At 30.9% G+C, this 19,945-nt stretch overlaps 1 protein-coding gene across 2 annotated transcripts; it reads left to right on the top strand.

Annotated features, from left to right (window-relative positions):
- Nucleotides 1–9,194: 9,194 nt before the first annotated feature.
- Nucleotides 9,195–18,677, top strand: LOC145620965 (putative WRKY transcription factor 57). Of its 2 annotated transcripts, none has more exons than XM_081675804.1 (4): nt 9,195–9,864; nt 12,048–12,191; nt 13,878–14,337; nt 18,257–18,677. In XM_081675804.1, the coding sequence occupies exons 1-3, from the start codon at nt 9,491–9,493 to the stop codon at nt 14,305–14,307; spliced, it is 948 nt and encodes a 315-aa protein (XP_081531930.1). In that variant the 5' UTR covers nt 9,195–9,490; the 3' UTR covers nt 14,308–14,337; nt 18,257–18,677. The 2 variants fall into 2 exon arrangements, with proteins under 2 accessions (XP_081531930.1, XP_081531864.1); XM_081675738.1 differs by having other exon boundaries at nt 9,197–9,864; nt 18,260–18,677.
- Nucleotides 18,678–19,945: the final 1,268 nt, after the last annotated feature.

Raw genomic sequence — 19,945 nt, 5'->3', positions numbered from 1 at the left:
TAACATTTAATTAATCAAGGTTTTTACATGATTGTACATTAGTTTTAGTTCAAATATTGAAATATAACTAAGTCAAAAAGATGCCTTTTTATTTTTCTTTTTTTACTTAACACGATGAATAAGTTCATTTGTCACACGTATCAAATCTATAAATTGCCTTTTTGCCGAGATTAAGCATACATTGGCCTTTTATATACGGAGTAAAAGGCATGGAAATGGAACCTTTGTTCTTTTCTCTTTTTTCATTTTTTAAAAACAAAGTAGAAATTCTGACCATAAGATATTGCGAGCTTATCCCTTTTGGCAATGGCCACGTATTTTTTCCCATGTGGTGAGTATATTTGTTGCCCTAATAAAATTGATAATTATAGTATTAATATCATAATTATTGTTATTTAATTTTAGTTGATAGGTTGCAGGTGGTTTAAAAAAAATAAAATAATTGATAGGTAATTTAGAAATTATATATATATTTTTTTTATAATAATATGATAAATTGATTGAGAATTTATAAAGTTATACTCATAGTTTGATAATTTGATTGTCATTATTATTCAAACATATTGTAAGATAAAAAGTGATTTTCGCAACAAATATCATAATTGAAACAAATGATTAACCCGACATAATTTGATTACGTACCAAATTTCAAACAGGATAAACAAGAAACAACCGGCGAAAAAAAGGGAAAAACAAGAGGAAACGGACTAAAAAGGAAAGCAGGAAATAAAACCGAAGATGATTAACTATTATTTTGATAGAGAGAGACTACCAAAAAGTGCACCTTTCCATATGGTTGTTTAATAAGAGAGGGGAAATGGGTCATAAGATACTGCAAACAATGTTAGTGCAAAATGCATAGATGAGTTGATAAGTGATTGATTATGGTAGGTTCATGCATGGTATCTTCTTGCTTTTGAAAAATGCACTGTTTAGCCTGAGTGTGAGCAGTTTAGATACTATAAATGATAATCCATATATGTACATGTGGTCCTCTACTCCATAACTGTCATATATATATATATATATATATATATATATATATATATATATATATATATATATATATATATATATATATATATATATATATAAATGGTAGTGTATATGTCACTTTCTATTGGAGCTTGTCAATGAAAAACACAACCTGGTTGTTGCTTCAAGAATTATGACATTGTCCACTAATTACTGTATTAATATTAATCATTACCATTCCAAGGATAAGAACTTAATTATTTTTGGATTAATCATGATTTAAGCAATTACTTAACTTTTTGTCTATTCTATATCGAAATCGTCTTTTTGGTTTAGAGTTCAAGCTGTCGGTTAATTAACTTTCATCAATTCTATACAACAAGTGTATTAAAGGGTTTACATGAAAATGATTTATAACCTAATTTTTTTATTTGAGTTAATATTGAAATGACTGAAAATAACCATAATGAATTCATTTTGAATTTTTTTTTTCTTTAGACAATGAATTCATTTCAATTGATCTAAAAGAACAACATTTAACCTCAAATTTCCTAAGGCTTTGTTTGGTTCATTGTTAGTAAAGGAAAAAAAGAGAAAGGAAAGGAGGGGAAAAGAAAAGAAGAGAAGGGAAAAGAAGGAGATTTTATTTCCAATGTTTGTTAATGAAAGGTAATGAAGGGAAGAGAAAGGAAATATGCTTTTATTTTCTGTTTTCAGTCGAATTTCTCCAATTGTGAGAGGAAGGGAAAACTGAAAATTTGTAAAGAGGATTTCCTTTCACTTCCCTAATTGTCACCTTGAATGTGGAGATAATTAGTCCATTAATTTTTGAAATTAGTTTTAGTGTAATTTACGGTAATATGTATGATAATTTAAGTAGCTAATATATTTATGAACAACTTTTTGACCTCAAATTAAATATTGACAAATGACAATCAGAGAATGTTTTGTGATCATAATTTTTGCTATCTATCCAAAATAAGAGTCTTCTTGAAATTCGTTGACATGGAAATGAAAAAGGTAATGTCCATCAAACATTTGCTTTTGTTGAAACAAACTAATTACCTACTACCAAGATTCAAAAGTTGATTAGATTAATTAAAAAGTTGATTAGATTATTAAAATGTTGATAAGATTGGAAATGTAAAGACGAAGAAAGGTGCATATTGATAAAGTCCATCTAGACACTAGACAGACATATATGATGGTTATTTTCTTTTCTAATAACTCCTACCCCTTTGAGTTGATTCTTTCACAAAAATAGTAAAAAGTAATAATCCATAATTATTGATCAATAATAATCTAAACCGTACCCTAAGTCCCTAAGTCAATTTAATTGTAGTTGTTTGATTGAATTTTAGATTATCAATATAATTATGTTATTGATTGTGATGCAAGTAGTCAAAAATCCATGGGTCTTAGAATTGAAATTGAAATACCAAATATGTATGTAGTTCAAAGATTGCCAATCGATCGAGGTAGACTTTTGAGCTGTATTACCATCAAGTATGTTAGGGGGAAAAAAAATTAGTATACACGTATTAGTAATGATTTGTGATTGACTTTTTATTTACATTTTTCAATATGCTCTTTTAAGACATTTATTAAAACGGGTATTTAATATTTAATTTAAAATTTTTCGATTTGTACTGCATGGCCGTAACTAGAGGGGATTAGAACATTCCGACACTATGACACGTAATGGATTATATATATATGATTTTGCATTTACCATTCCACTCCCCACCTTGCGCATGCAACATGAAAGTCGAACTTGCATCCCACGAATGGACGAAGGTGGGGTGAAAGTGTAAAATGAGAGTATATGAAAATCAAATTAATTAAAATGCATGATTAAAAGAGAGATAAAAAATAAAAATAAATAAATAAATAAATAAAGGCAACATTATTAAGAATAAGGACAATTGGAGCATTAAGAGCATGAACACTAGAAATATATATATACGTGTTGGTGGACCTTACACCACCCACATTAATATATATATGGCATAACTTAAAAAAAATTAAAAACAATAATAAACTTGGAAATAGTATTGGTGTGTCCCTATATTTGTCCACTGATTCTAAATGTTGGTTATTAGGCAGCAAAGTTTACTTTAAGACCAACAAAGTATATAAATATTGTTGCACTAATTATAAAATGAAATGTGGGTTGCTGGTTGCAAACCAAACACAAGGGGCAATTGATGGAAATTAGTTTTAGCACATTTTGCACTTTTGTGTGTTGGTTGAGTGAATATTTCACGTGTTTGTGGAGTGCATAAGCTAGCTCATGTTAGGAGATGGGGTAGCAATTAGATAGCTCTTGATAGATGAGAAGAATCTTACAAACTATATACTGTACCTTGCATTCAATTCGGATGCATCTAAATTTAGGTGCGCCAAATATTGGTTTGCTGTTTATTTTGATATTTTTAAAATGAGGGTAAAATTCGTTAAAAATCATGATTTTGTGCACTTAGCTTTAAGTGCACCCAATTAAGTACAAGAGAGACGTGCTAGATGAATCTTAAAACTGGTAAGGAAAAGATATGAATTTAAACGATTCCCTTTAGCATTAACTATGTGGAAAGATGTTATTTACAAAAAAAATATGTGATCTTTTGCAAGTTGAAACCTAGATGGAATCTAAAATTGTAATGGAAGATCTTTGGATAACACTAATATATAATTTTGTAAGTAAAGCTCATGTACAACATTGATATAGTTTTTTAAAAAAATGAAAATTTTGATATTATGTTGCTACACATCAACACCGGGAAATGATTTTGGCACCACCACAAATTATTTTAGCACACCTTTTATGCGAGAGCATAGTTTTCTATACTCTCTAACATAGGGGTGTGCCAAAATCAATTAATGGTGTGCTAAAATCAATTTCCATCAAGACTAATGTAACAAGGTTATACAAGTAATTAAAGTAAATGACCATAGTTAAAGTTTTCCTCGCTTCTAATAATTACTTCAAATGAGATAAACATAAAGGAATAGAACTGAGTCTCTAAAGATACTTTATCGATAGTGTCAATTATTAGCGATACCGAGGACAGTTAAGATAAATATAAAAGGACCGACTATGATAGAATGAACCATAGATTATGAGTCCTACAAAGAAGAAGGTACATGTACAACAAGAAGGTTGATAGTAGTATTTGGAGTCAGAAAATTGGTGAAATGAAAGCTGAAAATCAAAGTAACCAATAATAGCCCAGTCGCCGCAAGCGGGCCGCTTCTTTAAAAGGAAGAGAGAGTACAAGTAAATGGGCCCGGGCCCGGGCCCATTTAGGTAAGTCGCGTGAATGAATTTCTACCTCGCTGTTTTGGTCAAGGCTACCGTTGGAGATGCTTACCATTATGTTGGACGGCTTTTTGGACCCCCTCTTTTTTTAACTAATCCAATTCATTTTGTGGGTCATTCTTTTTATTTTATTTCATTATTATATACTCCTAGTACTATTCTAATATAATTATTAGCCTTTAAGATACAATATAATAATGTTTTGGTCCGATGATAATTTTTTTGTATCATATTAAAATTTGTGTTTACATGATATAGTTAGCCCCTGTTCTTTTGATTTTCTGGGCAAAACAGAGTAAATTTCAGCAGTACAGGGCTTCCAACACACTACAGAACAGAGTAGCGCAAATTTAAACAGGATAAGGTAGAGCAGAACAGTTCAAAAAACGGTACCTAAGACCATAAGACGGATTATTGACCTAAATTTGTTTAATAGGCAAAATCTATACAAGATCAAAGTGTTTTAACTATGGTTTATAACTCCTAAACTTGAGATTGGAAGAAAAGCCAACTGAACTAGATTAATTTGATAAGCTACTTGATAATAACATAAATAGCAGCTATAACATTGGGTGTAGTAAATCTTCATTGAGTTAAAGTAATCCCACGATCAATTTACTGGGCTACTAGCAAATAAACAGGTATTCAAATCCACAAGTATACAATACAAAAAAGATTTCATGTTGAAACTATTTGCTAATAGGTGGAGAATCCCACCAAACTTATATATTTATCAATTCTTCCTTTTCTTTTATCATGGGAGACAATTAGTTTCGATTCACATGTGAATATTTCTTTTCACATGTTTCAATGGCACAAGGAGGTAGATATATACTACCAAATCCCACACTTGTCCATACCTTTAAACCCCTCTCCTCCCGTTTTTCCTTCCCTATATATATTTGCTAAGTAATTTTGAAGTGTATTGGAATGTGCCATAATATTACAACAATGGATCGTTGAATCAAGCTAGGTTTCACAATAAGTTTTGAGCTATGTTGTTAATGTCATGTACTTAAGTTGGTTAAAATCCTAATCAAAATCCATTAGATCATCACTTGAATGATTACTCACTCAACCCTATCATTCACAAGCTATATATTAAAGGTTTTCCTCTCTTTACCTTATCATTCTTTTACTTGTTCTTATTAGAATTAGGTCAGATCATACCGTAACTTTTATTTCCTTTTCTATTTATCATATATTTTTAATTTCATATGCATACAAAAATGAATATTAGATATCTAAAAAATACACATGAGCTGGGAGACGAATTTAACATGATTCTAACATGCGGTGTTTAGTGCTATATATCAGTGTAAAAACACAATAAAATTTAAATCAAATCAAATCAAACTGGACAGTCAAGAAAGATTATTATCAAACCTTAATTGATTGAACCTACAATCAAACACGTATAGAGAACATAGCACAGATGTTCATGAATGTTTTATTTGAACTATATACACTCATGAATCATACACATGAAAATCGTTATAGATGAAAGTCTTGAGCTATAGAAAGTGAATTATAATAGGAAAAGTTGGGGGGAGTATAGGACTTAGGGTGCAGCGGCGTGCTTTGTACCAATTTGGCAGTTAGTACTATAGTGTATACAAATAATGTGTTCCATATCTATCAAGAGGATTATTTTGTATAGTAAGTTGTGCATGTGAACACGTTTGGCTCCTTTTATAAGAGCGTGCCCTCCCAACCTTCTTAAGCCACACTTCAAGTAAAGGTGTCAATTCGGATATGTAGGTTGAATTCGTTTTGATGAAGTTAGATTGAATCTATTTCAAACTTGAGTCATGCTAAATTATTGTGTCCATATGAGTAGAAATCTGAACATGATATTTTTCTTTCTGGTCGGTTTTGGTCAGACCAGACGATCGGGTTTTGACCCATTTATCCTCATGTGCTCATCTATTTGTATTTTATATGCTCCGTATTACCTTAATATACTTCTTTCATCTTGTAGGATTTACTTTATGAATTAAGAAATTTTATTTTGAAATCTTGGAATTCATCATTTGATCAAATATTCTAAATCTAATTCATGATTTGAAATAATCTAAATTTGTTTAATTACTTTAATATTTACCTCATGAAGACACTTTAAGACATGATCTAATTAACATGCTATTTAACTCGAGCTGCTTTTTATAAGTGAGAATATAGATATGAAATTGCAATAAAAACCTATCTTGTTATATGTCACGTACTAGGTACTATTGCTTTAGGAAGCAATTGCGTCGGTCTAATGCAACAACTAATAACAATGCAATAGTACATACCATCATTCTTTGTAGATATTGTGCATCTTTCTCTCTCTCTCTCTCTCTCTCTCTCTCTTTTTTTTTTTTTTTTTTTTTTAACAAGTTCTTTTCCTCTTTCTTTTTTATTACACGGCTTAATGATTTATTTATTTATTTATTTCACTAACAAGAATGTATAACTATCATTAATTTCATTAGTTGGTCTCTAGTAATAAAGACACTTAGGCCAATGCAAACAAATTAAATGTTATCAGCCCTTATTTGAGTAAATTTAATGACCCATTGTTGTAATATTATGCCACATTCTAATACACTGAGGAGGATTTGTTTTGAAATAATTATTTAGAGATCCAAGATTTTTGTATAACTTTTCATACATCACTATAAGGCTAAATTTATACTCCGTACTTCGTACCTATTTAATGACTTTTGTTGCCTTTATTTTTCTTTAATTAATACATGATCTTATATAAAGTGAAATTGTCTTTTATCAGAGTAAGCCCCATTTTAATGTTTGTGAGACTGAGGCGTGGGTACCTTGATAAAAAGAATCTAACAATACATCTAGATTTAATAATTCTCACCCTTTTATTTTTTCAATGTATGGTTCCTACAGGCGTGGGTACCTTGCATTGTACCACCGTTTCGTAAAAAGAACATATTATACAAATGTAAAGAACATATAACTGTAGAGAAAAGAACATACTATTATAATATAAAGAACATATAGAACATTTTTTCAATGTATGGTTCCTACAGGCGTGGGTTTCGAGCTTATTTCGGGTCAAGTTCTTATTTTTAACTAATAATGTATTTTTAGGCTTGTCCAAACCCGTCATATTTTTGGGCCGGGCCATTTTAAGTAATTTGACTAATTAATTGTATTAGCCATTATTAATTAATTTGACTAATTGATTATGTTATTTGATTGTATAAAAGTGTTTGATAAAATTCTTTTTGTAGCTAATTGGTTTAAATATGTTTGAGTATGAAAAATGATCAATAAAAACATTAACACATCAATACTATATATATACTAAAAGACACACCAGCGATGACACGTGTTATCTACGGTGTGTCCTTAATTATTTTTTTTCTTTTTTTAAAAAAAATATTTTAATTAAGGAAACAAATCATTTAAAAAAATCATTTTTTTTGTACATATTCCATATTGACACATAATATTTATTATATTTAAAATAAAAATTTATTCACAAATCTTTCTAAAAAAAATTGGGCAATATGTACCAAAAATCAATATTTTTAAATAATTAGTGACCTATTTTACAATAAAGATTTTTTGCCTACTTTGTTTTAGTTGTGTATTGGAAGCTACAATTAAAATTGCAAATATTAAATTAACATATCACATACTTTTATTATTTCTTGACTAATTTATGATTATAATATTTTTCAATCAATAAAAAAAAAATCACCGTGCATGACACGGGATCTAACCTAGTTTTTATTACAATAGGCTTTTGTGCTAAATGAGGATATAGTTGTTATTTCACCTTAAAATAGGGTATAACTATCATTTCGTCATTCACTAACCTTCATATGTTGCTGTCAACACAATGTGGTCAGCCATCATAGGGTTACTAAGTTACTGTAGAGGTGATCATTTGCGGGCTTGGACGGGTAGCGGGCCGGGCCTATGATTATTTTTTTGTCCAACGGGCTTTATGTAGCAAACCCGAACCCTTTTATGCGGGCTTGATACTTTGTCCATGCCCGCTTGTTAAACGGACCGGGCTTACCCGCGGGTTAACGGGCCTTAATTTTTGTTTTATTTTTTACAACACTAACAAATCTTTTTATTTTCTTCTTGTGCAAAAATTATTTTGGTATAGTTGTCTTATAATTTTTGTTCACAAATGGTAATAGATTTTTTAAAAAAGGTTGAAATTATGACATATGTTATAAATATATGTAAGATAAAACTTATTTAAAAAGTGTTAATGATAAAATATAAAATTAAAATGAATAATTGTAACTAATAAAAGCTTATAGTTCAATATAGTCTCTTTTCATTTATTTTCAAAAATACACAAAGTATGTTATAACTAACTAACTAAATAAAATCCATTCAAAAAAAACAAAAAAAAAAACTAACTAAATAAAATTATTAAAATAAGAATGTTATTATTATTAATTATTAATTATTATTATTATTATATATTAATAAACGATACATATTTCTTGTCCATACCCGCCCATTTATGCTAACGGGCCGGGCCTAGCCCGCCCAAATATCCATTTTTTCAAAAAGATTGTCCAAGCCCGCCCTTTTTGCAGGCCGGGTTGGGCGGGCTTAGCGGGTCGTCCCGCCCATGAACAGCTCTAAGTTACTGCTATAGGGGCTACTTAATTATTAGAGTTATAAAGGTTATTACTTAATTAGGGTTATAAGAGTTACCTTATCAGTGTTATAAAAACACATTATCCTTTTTTACTTTAATTATGGTGAGATAATTACCGTTTAAACAAGAAGAACTTCGAAAGATCGATAGAAAGAGTACCTTATATAATACGAGTACGATCCTTTATAAGAAGAGGGAAGGTGCGAGTGGGGGAGGGAGGGAGGCGCCTAAACGAAAAAAGGCAAAAATAAATTAGTGTATTTGAAGTTGACACTTTTTTTCATTTTATTTTCTTTCCACCATTCAGCCATTCCCCAATTCCAATTCCATTTTTTTTAATTTCAATTTCTGTCTAATTTGACAGGACTCACTCACATCACCCACCCTTCTCTCTCCTAAAAGTTCCCTCTTTACGCGTTCCTCCCTTTCTCCCATTTTTCCCCCCTTTCCCAAACCCTAAATTCCCCTCTCTCCTCTTTTTAAAAAAAAAAATCCCGAAAAAATTATTTGTGTTCGAACTACCTCAATAAAATCCCAATCCGACTCCATCACTTATGGACTCGGACTCCAACAAACCCGACCCTCACGACCCAACTTGGTCGTCTTTACCCTCCTCAGACTCCACCTTCTTCTTCACCAGAGACGACGACAACGACTTACACAACACCCACATAATAACCGACTTCACCTGGTCATATAACTCATCAGACCTATCAGCTGACGTGGAAGGTTACCAACCCTCCGATCCTCCGACAACAACAGCAACAGCAAGTGGTAGTAGTGATTCTCATCTATTACCTGGTGATCAAACCTCCGACATCCTGCCACCGAAATCTTCGGCATCCTCGAGCTCATCCGAAGATCTCGCCGATAAAAACATCGGTAAAGCTCCGGCATCCGCAGCAGCAGCAGCAGTAGCTGATACTTCGTGAGTGGCGATCATCGTACACCACTCACTATTTTTTTTTCAAAATCTTATTACAGTAATCTTGATTAATTTTATTATTTCTTTTTTTAGTAAAAATAAATAAATAAAAATTCTTTTCATTGGAGGTGAAGTCATGGGGTCGGGTAAAGTGAATACACTAAAATTTAGGGGCTTTTTTGGGATCGATCATATTAAGGTAAAAAAATCATTAAAAATAAAAATTAATTGGTGGAGAGAGAAAGTTACCCGCCGTCATTGCGGCGGGAATGGCGTAGGGAACAGGCTTCCTCCCATTTTTATTAATCTGTACTATTACCTCAGTTAATTATTATGTGCAATTTTAGGGTATATATATTTTTTTTATTGAAAATATAGTAGAGTACAGTACTAAACACAGAATAAATCTTTCATTTTTGTAAAAGTTTTTTTTTAATTAATTTAATTTAATTAATAATTATATAATGTGGTGCATAAAATTCTGCAAGTTTGTTTGCAACTCGTGGGGAATTAAATGGATGGTATAAATATATAATGAAAGAATCATTTCGATTTTATGAAGGTGATGAGAGGGGGGTATATTATAGTGCACATGGGTGGTATAATATGAGTGTAATCGTACTTTGATAATGATATGATATGACACGATATGATATGAATACGAATGTATTGTGAGGAGTCCGGAGTAGTGTAAGAAAGGCGAGCATTGGAATTTAATCAATGTTTAATGTTTAATCATGCTAGTATGCTAGAGTTTGGTGGGTGTATATGTGGTCTCTCTTAATTAATTTTTAGGTAGTGGGTTGTTAATTTTGCTTAGCTTGTGTCACTTGTATGTATATAATTATGTGTATGTGGTCCATAATATTAGCCAAACACAAGATTTTTTAGATTAGATTCTTGGTTTGGATTTATTAGACCAAATAGATTACTAGCTTGGTCTTTGTTAATTAATACCTAATCATTCAAACAGCTTGCTTGGTACCTTAGCTTGCTTTAGAATAGAATGTATTCAGCATTTATTAACTCTTCTTCTCTAAATATGTTTTTTCTTTCTTCTTTCTTGAAATCTAGTTGTTCTCTTTGTTTAAGATTGAATCAAACATAAAGGGATTCTTATGACTATGAGGTAAACTTTTTTTTTTTTTTTTTTTTTTTAATTTGTTACGATAACATTGTTGATGTGGTGTTATTTTAGGTGTCTGTTTTCTACTTAATTTTCAAAATCTTCCCTCTTTAGAGTTTTGGTCGAGTAACACGGTCAGGTGGTGTTACCATAACTACCATGATGTCCAAGATAATGTAACTAGGTGGCTTCGTCAATTTTTTTTTTTTCTTCTTTGACTTCAAGACTTCTACAATTCTATACATAAAAGATATATTGTGATCATAAATTTTTTGGTAAATAAAGTATTAGGGTCAATCAAAGTAGCTTTTCTAAGTCATAAATATATCTTCCACCTTGTTTCTTTATTCATCAAAAGATCAGCCACCCTAGGCACCGCCCTCTCTACCTTTTTTTACCACTTGATGATGCTTATCTTCACTTTAACACTACACTATATATAGTTTCCTCTTACTCAAGTCTTTGCCACAAACATTACAACGATTTCATTATCTAATGTTTTGCATTGCTATCGCGATGTTATTAGTTGCTAGTGTAAATTAAAGCCGAGTGTCTGCCTGTATTACTTTGTCTAATAAGGGGGAGACATGAAACTTCTGAACTTTGCGTGTGTGTGTGCGTGTGCGTGTTCGTGTGTAGGAGAGGTGGAGGTGGAGCCGTAGCTGTGGAGGGGTATATGATGAATTCACATTGAGCCACATACTAAAAGCAATGAAATGCTAAAAGTGTTTGGACCAAACTAAGTCAGCCTTTAAATAAAAATTTGGACCAACCTAAGACAAAAATACAAATTAAAGTAAGAATTTCTTTTTAAGAAGTTGATTAAAGAACTCAAACTCCTTCAATTCACATATTATAAATACAAAGGTATCCCTTTAAAAAGATGAATATAGTTTTCTTGCATTTTTTTTTTCTTTGGGTGTGGAGGATTGTGTGCTTTATTGTACGTAAATTAAAGTTTAAAAATGTATATATTTGAATGATTTTAATTTTATATAACCATGGAGTTCATGCTTTTAACCTTAAGCTAGTCTAGTTACTGATGATCATGTTGTACCAGGACGAAGGTGAAGAAAAAGGGGCAAAAGAGGATAAGACAACCGCGATTTGCATTCATGACAAAGAGTGAAGTTGATCATCTTGAAGACGGCTATAGATGGAGAAAATATGGCCAGAAAGCTGTTAAAAACAGTCCATTTCCCAGGTTCATCTCTACTTAAATACATTTTTCATTATAATTTCTATCTGAATATGATTCCAAAAATGTACAGTCATTCAAGCATGAGTTATAACAAGAACAAACTCAAATTCCTTGTTTATGATTTGATTCAGCATCATATGTATACTATCTCCTTCATTTACCTTTTCTTTTCTAGGACTAATTCTAGACAAAGAGAGTATTTGTCCGACCTAGTAATCTCATAAAGATTTAATGTTGCTACTATCATCTTGCAAATTAGATAATTAATTCATTATGATATACGGAGTACTCTGTATGTGCGCTTTATTGGTGCACAATGAGCATCTTGCACATGTCTATATAGCTAGTTCAAGTGTCCGTAGTATAATCTAAATTGATTTTAAGACTATTTTTCGTTATCTACATGTATGTGGTGTTGGTAATGGTATTTCTATACATTTTCCTAGATTCTAGTTAGGGAGGGAACAAACTTATCCTTAGAAAATAAAATAGAAAAAAAAAAAAAAAAAAAAAAAAAAAAAGTTTGTTGATTATTGGTTTTACAAAGCTTAATTGGAATCGAATTTATTTTAGGTGCAAGTTAGGTGTAATGCATGTTTTAGTTGTATGTAAAATACATCTTTAAATATCCCAATTTGAGAAATGTCTTTTTTCTTTATTCTCATTTTTTATTGTTAATTATTACTATACTTACTAAATAGAGTATACATATATACGGAGTCATCCATGATGTTGAATGTGCTCTATTATTAGATTTCACACATATTTCGTTGGTATAGTATATTCTTATTTCGTAGAATTTTTTTTTTACAAAGTTTTCAATTGATTTTAATTTATTTATTTAAAAATTGAAAATAATGTATACTTACTTTTTAGGCCTAATGGTGAAGTCACAATAATGTACCACAGAAAGAAACAAAATACTCCTATATGTAATTGTATAGAATTTGTTTCTTGCATGGAAAAATTACAAAAAAAAAAAAAAAAAAAAAAAAAAAACAAAGAACAAAATCTAACATCTCTATTTTCTGTCCTTCTGATTTTTTTTTTTTTATTTGAAATAATTTTCTGTCCTCCTGTTCAGTATCACTCTTATGGGTATATATGTTGTAAATCTAGTTAAGAATATATGCTTTAAACTACTTCCTCTAGCTCTTCAATTCAACATTCTCAGAGAAGAACTTTTTAAGATGCTTTATGTGTATTTGCCAATCTGGAAAGAATTATCTTCCTTGTCCAGCAAATTTGATTGCTATCTATATGGCTGGCTCGAACTTAGTTGTTCGATTCGTTATATCATAGAATCATATTCATCTTAATTATATATGCAATCGATAGGCATATAATCGACATATAGATTCATTATAATAGTATTTATGTGTTGATTTTGAGCAAGCTTTAATTTGGCTGAGACAGTTTCACACTAATTTGACTGATGAGTAACATTTGGAGTTAACATAAAAAAGCATCATGCGTTTAATATGTATAATTTTCTAAACCGCGTAACCAATTTTGTGTATGTTATTGTGAATTTGATGTATTTGTAGACTTGTAGTCTCAGAATCTATGTTATGTCTTGTGATAGCCTACAAAAATTAGGTCAAATGTTGTTAAAAGTGTGTTAAAGTTCACCATAACAAAAGGAGCTAATTAATTACAGACTATGTCTTCTTATTTTGATTATTACAGGAGCTATTATCGGTGCACAAACAGCAAATGCACCGTGAAGAAAAGGGTGGAACGCTCCTCGGAAGACCCTAGCATAGTGATCACAACTTATGAAGGACAACATTGTCATCATACAATTGGATTTCCAAGAAATAGTGGGTTTCTTAGCCATGAAGGTGCCTTTCTTGGGCACTTTGCACCTCCTATGTCGTCTCATCATCAATCGCCGTTTCTCTATCAAGGAATGCAATTTTCACATGACAGTTCAGTCACTAGAAGCATTGCACAAGCTTCAATTAGTAGTGCTAGTGTGCAGCAGGCTCATCATCAACAACAAGCTCCAAGCGACACCACGGATTCACCTTCGTCGGTTTCTCAACAACTGCCGCCTCTTAGTAGTGGTGAGGGATTGCTAGGGGATATTGTGCCTCCTGGAATGAGAAATCCTTGAGTTGGAGACTAACAATGCAACATATATATGGTATGTATATTGCACTATTTTGTTTGCAAGTTATGATTTGGAATGCAATCAAACTTTAGTAGATTACAAAATTGATATTATGTGATCACAATATATAGCTTATGTCAACATAATTGAAGTCAAATTGGGCTAATTTATCATTTAGCTATTGCACATCTTGCTTATCTAGGGAAGCAATATTAGTTTATTTTTGGACTTCGAAATAGGTTTTTTTTTTTTTTCAAGTGCATTGGTTTTCTAACTTGTAGACTTAGCCAAAAAAGCTCGTCCTATATCAACAGTTAGTATCCTAACTTGTTTAGGAGACCGCTCCACATTAGTGGTGCTTTTCCTTGTTTCTATTAGGGGACATATTTTGCTGCTAAGACTTTTCCTTGTATAGAAGTCGTTGATTAATAAAATACTTTTTTCAAGGAAAAATTGTTATACAGAGCTGGCAAACCATGCTAAGAGAATCTATTATTTACTTGAAATTGGACCTTTGGTAAAGATTTGCTTCAAGGTAGCTAATAGAAAATGCAATTGTTTATTTTTTTGCTGTAGTTTTATTTGCTTAGCTTAATTCTGAATTTCATACATTACCATATTCCTTATTACACCAACAAAAAGGCTAAGCTGCTAGAAAAACTTTAGCTTTATTGTTCGATCATGGTTATGGTACGGTAACTAGCATAGAGTATATATTGTAATAAATTATTTGTGGCACGCCTAGGAGTAGATAATGGTTTGATGATTAAAAAAAAAAAAAAAAAAAAAGGCTAATTTTAAACAAATTATATTCTTTTCATCTTGTAGTCAAATGTTAGGAAGAAGTGCTCCATTATTCCTAATCAACTGCGCTGCTACTTTTTTTTTTTCAAACTTTGACTTATTATACTTCAATAATATATACTAGTATATTTGAAAATGAAGATCTTAATTATTTTTTTTTCAATTTAATTTCTGTATGTTTTAGTGTACTATTGCTAAGGAAAATATGCTTACACTGTGGGCTGATGTGAGGATATCAACTTGTTTAGTTGGTTGAAATTACAAGTTTAGGCCGTAGGCAAGGGTTAAAACCTAGTATATATATCGAACTTTTGTGCTATTTCTATATCATATGCCTTTTAGCACTCTCTACATCAACAATTTAATATAATTTGGCATATTTACTTGATTTACCTTGTCAACCAATAATCCCATGGTCCATGGAAATTATTCAACCTTGAAAAAATAAAAATTCAATACTTTGTATATTACTAGAGTTACAAGTATTAGATAACTCGGTTTATTCATTCCCTCTACAATATATTTTTTGTCTTGTTAAAAAAAAAAACAATATAATTTTTGAATGTTTCATCAATATATCTTGTTAAAGATTGACCATGATCAAGTTCAACTATAAACTTAAGTGGGGAAAACCAATTATTATTTGTAATTGTAAGTAAGTAATTATGACTAAGTTAGTGTTGTATAAAAAAGAGATTATTTTAGAGAAATTATGTAATATCCTAGGATTCTTCTTATTAAGTTTGTAGCTTATTATCCATATGATATGTCCCTAGCAAATGAATACATCAAATCAAGAAACAAAATACTCCTATACTATATGAAAAGATACTATTGAAATAGTGAGATGATCAATTATCAATTGGTTAACAATAGACCAATAATATTATGGTAGGGCAAACTTAACCTATAGTTTGTGATGTCAACTGTTAGTTTGTTTCCTCGGGGCCATGCACCATGATATATTGTATAAAATATACTACTATATTTGGAGCAATGTATATTATTATACTATATATTTTTTTATTTCTTGGCTATGAAGATCGGTATATCAAGTCAATCAAGATTTTCTTTGTCTTTTCTATTTGCCTACCTCCCTTTTTTTGTGGCTTTTATGCATACAAATTTTGTTTGAAAAAAATTATTCAGATTGACCATGTTAAGAACCCATTTCGCACATATTTTCAAACAACATTCACCCACAATTTATTAGGTGGTTATTTTGTTTTTTTTTTTTTTATTTATGTTATTTGGCATTAGAATTTAGAAATAGATTAACTGAGTGAGAGTTATGTGTTGATTTAATTTGGTACAACAAGTAGTCGGCAAGTCACCAATTGGCCCCCTAAAGAATATAGGTATTCTTTATCTATGTTCATAATTCTGTTGAAAACCAAAAAAATAATATGCAACTATTTGGAAAAAGATATCTCTATTCTCTAAATCCATCAATCAAGATGCAGGACACACATTGACTACGTTTGTGCATGCACCTCATAGCTAATGTATGACCAATGCTTGTAACTAGTATAGTACGTATCACTCGTATTATAAATTTATAATCATGGATACACTATACAAATATATTCTGAGAGGAAAAAGGGGGTATGGTAAAGATTCTTATTAGTGGAATACGCTAGTAGATGTATTTTAACATTTGTTGTTGTCAAAGATGCAATCAATCTATGTGCATACACTTCTTATGTTGATGTATGACCGATGCATATAAATACTGTACCATCACACGTTACATATATTAGTGGATACACTATACATATATCAGAGGTACGATATAGATCCTTATTAGGATACGCTTGTAAATCATATTTTATGTCTCACAGTCTAAGATGGGATATTTATTTAGATTTGAAATGATCTACAATTCTACATACATGGTCCAAGTTCAAGGTTTTTAATTCATTTGTCATACAAGTTGGCCCTTCATTGCGCTGAAAAAGCAGTCTACTTAAATAAAAGGGGGCTTAAAAAAGGACTACTTTGGATAATGGTTGAAGATTTAGTTCCAAGATTTATTGCACCAAAGCTCCATTGACTAGTCACCTTTCCATGAGATTTAATTTGCTTTTTTCCACCACAACTTTCGGGTGACTATATCTGCAGTACTCCATTATATTATCCCACCTACTTTTCCTTCCCTTTGCTATTTTTTTTTTTTTTTTTTTTTTACATAGAATTGTAATCTAGAAACTCCTTTTCAATCACGTTCTTATATCATAAAATCTTGCACTTTTTATTTTCCATCACAAGTGAATTTCTATTTACATGATGATTACTTGGATTGAATGAATTAGTTACCATTAGCATATGCATGCATGGACAGCTATATATTCTTTTAACTTTTTTACGTGTTCTTTCTATCTATTTATGTTACTACGAATTTATTTAGAAATGCATAATAACTTAATGGATTCATCGGTGAAAGTGATGTGCAATTTAACATAATAGTTTTACATTTTGTCTCCCTAAGTTGTATATATCGTTGTTGTTGCTTATTCCTTGTCTTAGAAAGTCACAATTGGCCGGTCATCATAGTCATCAAGTGTGTTTGTCTATTTAAATTAGAAATATTCTCTTCCATTGTTGTTAAATTTGGTGAGATTTTTCATTGGTTTACAATTTGTGCAATATATATATATATATATATATATATATATATATATATATATATATATATATATATATATATATATATATATATATATATATATATATATAGATAGATAGGTAGTATGCATGTGATGATATTTGTGGAGTGCCTGGTTCAATAATTAAATTAAAAATCCATATCATCATATATTAGGGTTATCGATCTCAAAACAACAAAAAACTACAGTATGTGTATGGGTATAGAGTTTCAATTCCCAGTTTCCCACTTTTCTATTTGGGCAGAATAACACACCATATTGTATTTGTCTTTAACATATGAGATCGATCGATGCTAATTAAAGTAGAAAGAATATAGATCGAAAACTGTACCATGTTAATAAAAAGTAAATAAGTGATCTTTAACGGACAACGTAATTCAAAAAGAAAAGTGGAGCAATATTTAGGAGTCATGTACGTACGAGCTAGGTTATTCAAAATATAAACACTAATGAAGGTATGCATGTTTGTTGGTTGTGATTAGCAGGTTGTATATGTAATTGCATGGCTCTCATGATGACGAGGATGCAGTACAAGTACACTTAATTAGCTTGGAGGTTCAAGATTAATTAACAGTACATGGTAATTATTTATTATCCCTGTTGATGATCGTAACACAGCAACAGCACAATTAATTGGATCTTCCATTATTTTCATGAAGAAGCAATCAACATTATTATCATATTTTATAATCAGAGTGAGATTATTATTAGTATTAAAATTGTTATAATCATATGGTCTCACCTCACGACATAGGATTGCATGTCGGTTGTTAATTTAAATATCCCTAGTACTTCTAGCAGGTATATATTTTATAAAGTGCAGATCTCTTAGCTTAACAATATTTTTTATTTATCCACTTTATTCTGTTGTATATTGTCTTTTATATTTTCATAAAAAGGTCATATTTGCATGTAAATTATACGGAGTACATGAGTATATTATACGATCATCTTTTTCATCATTTTTGGACCGTCATTTAGCAGGTATTATATCTGATTCTGGGCATCTCTTCTTCCTATGTTAAAAAGTTAAAAATATATAGATAATGTAATATTACATTCGTCTTTAGTTAATACTACATCCGTAACATATTAGTTGTAACTTTGAAATTTTTTATGTCTCACAAATAATACTCTAAAGTTATAACTACGAATTAATATGTAACGAGGGTAGTATATGGGATTTTGCCTTAACATTTTTTGTGATAGGAACAACAAAAAAGACAGAAAGAATATAATAATTCCGAAAGTTTTTATGATCTTTTGCATTCTTCGAAATTGATTTGATGAGGTACTCAAAGATTGGAGGATTAATATTCCAGATTGTATGGCTTTTACCGTTAAACGTGGGTTGGTAAAAGGAATAATGCATACAAAGTTTGTTAGGGTGGATTCCGAGGTTGCTACGTTCACAGCCGACATTGCTATATTTTACTGCCTCACTTTTTATATTGTTTTTTTTTTTTTGTTTTTACCTCTTTTTAACATTTTACCCTACTCTTTCTAGGTTTAGCTCTGCCTTTTTTAGCATTGCATTTATGTTAGCATAGTACACTTGATGATTACATTTGAACTAATTTTAAATTATTACTCCCTCTATTTCTTATTTTTTTGCATTATTTGACTTATCGCGATCTCCAATACACGTATTCAAACGAACTTATCTCCATTTATATACACGTTAAAATTAAACAAGCCATGGAGGGTAGAATTATATAGGTTCAGCAAGAAGGGAAGCGCAAACGTGAATTGATCTATATTCGATGGGTGACTCCAAGTATAGGATGGGTTAAATTAAACACGGATGGTGCTTCAAAAGGTAATACTGGGCACTGGGGTTGCGAGTGCTGGTGGCTTAATTAGAGGCTGCAGTGGCGAGTTGTTTGAATGTTTTGCCTTAAATTGTGGAATTTTTTCCTACACTAAAGCTAAACTCATGGCTGTGATGAGAGGTCTATTAGTTGCTTGGGATGGTGGACATCGAAAAGTTCAGCTTTCTGTCGATTCAGAAGTCTTGGCTCGTATGTTGGTGGATGAGGTCCCTGTCATTGGGAAGTTGTCATCTCTCATTGCTTTAATTTCGCGAAGCTAATTGTGCGACGGATTGGCTTGTGAATTACGGTGTGAATGCAACACCATATCTTTCATCCTCTTTGAAGCAATCGCGAGGG

This window comes from Chenopodium album, chromosome 1 (genome assembly GCF_948465745.1).
Source record: "Chenopodium album chromosome 1, dcCheAlbu1.1, whole genome shotgun sequence".
NCBI classification, from domain to species: domain Eukaryota; kingdom Viridiplantae; phylum Streptophyta; class Magnoliopsida; order Caryophyllales; family Amaranthaceae; genus Chenopodium; species Chenopodium album.
Note: the sequence above shows the minus strand (reverse complement) of the source record. Positions and strands in the feature narration are given on the sequence as shown.

Coding starts and splice junctions, on each gene's coding strand:
- LOC145620965 (XM_081675804.1), top strand. CDS start 9,491: ATGGACTCGGACTCCAACAAACCCGACCCTCACGACCCAACTTGGTCG. Junction 9,865..12,047: donor GCAGCAGTAGCTGATACTTC/GTGAGTGGCGAT, acceptor ATGTTGTACCAG/GACGAAGGTGAAGAAAAAGG. Junction 12,192..13,877: donor AAAAACAGTCCATTTCCCAG/GTTCATCTCTAC, acceptor TGATTATTACAG/GAGCTATTATCGGTGCACAA.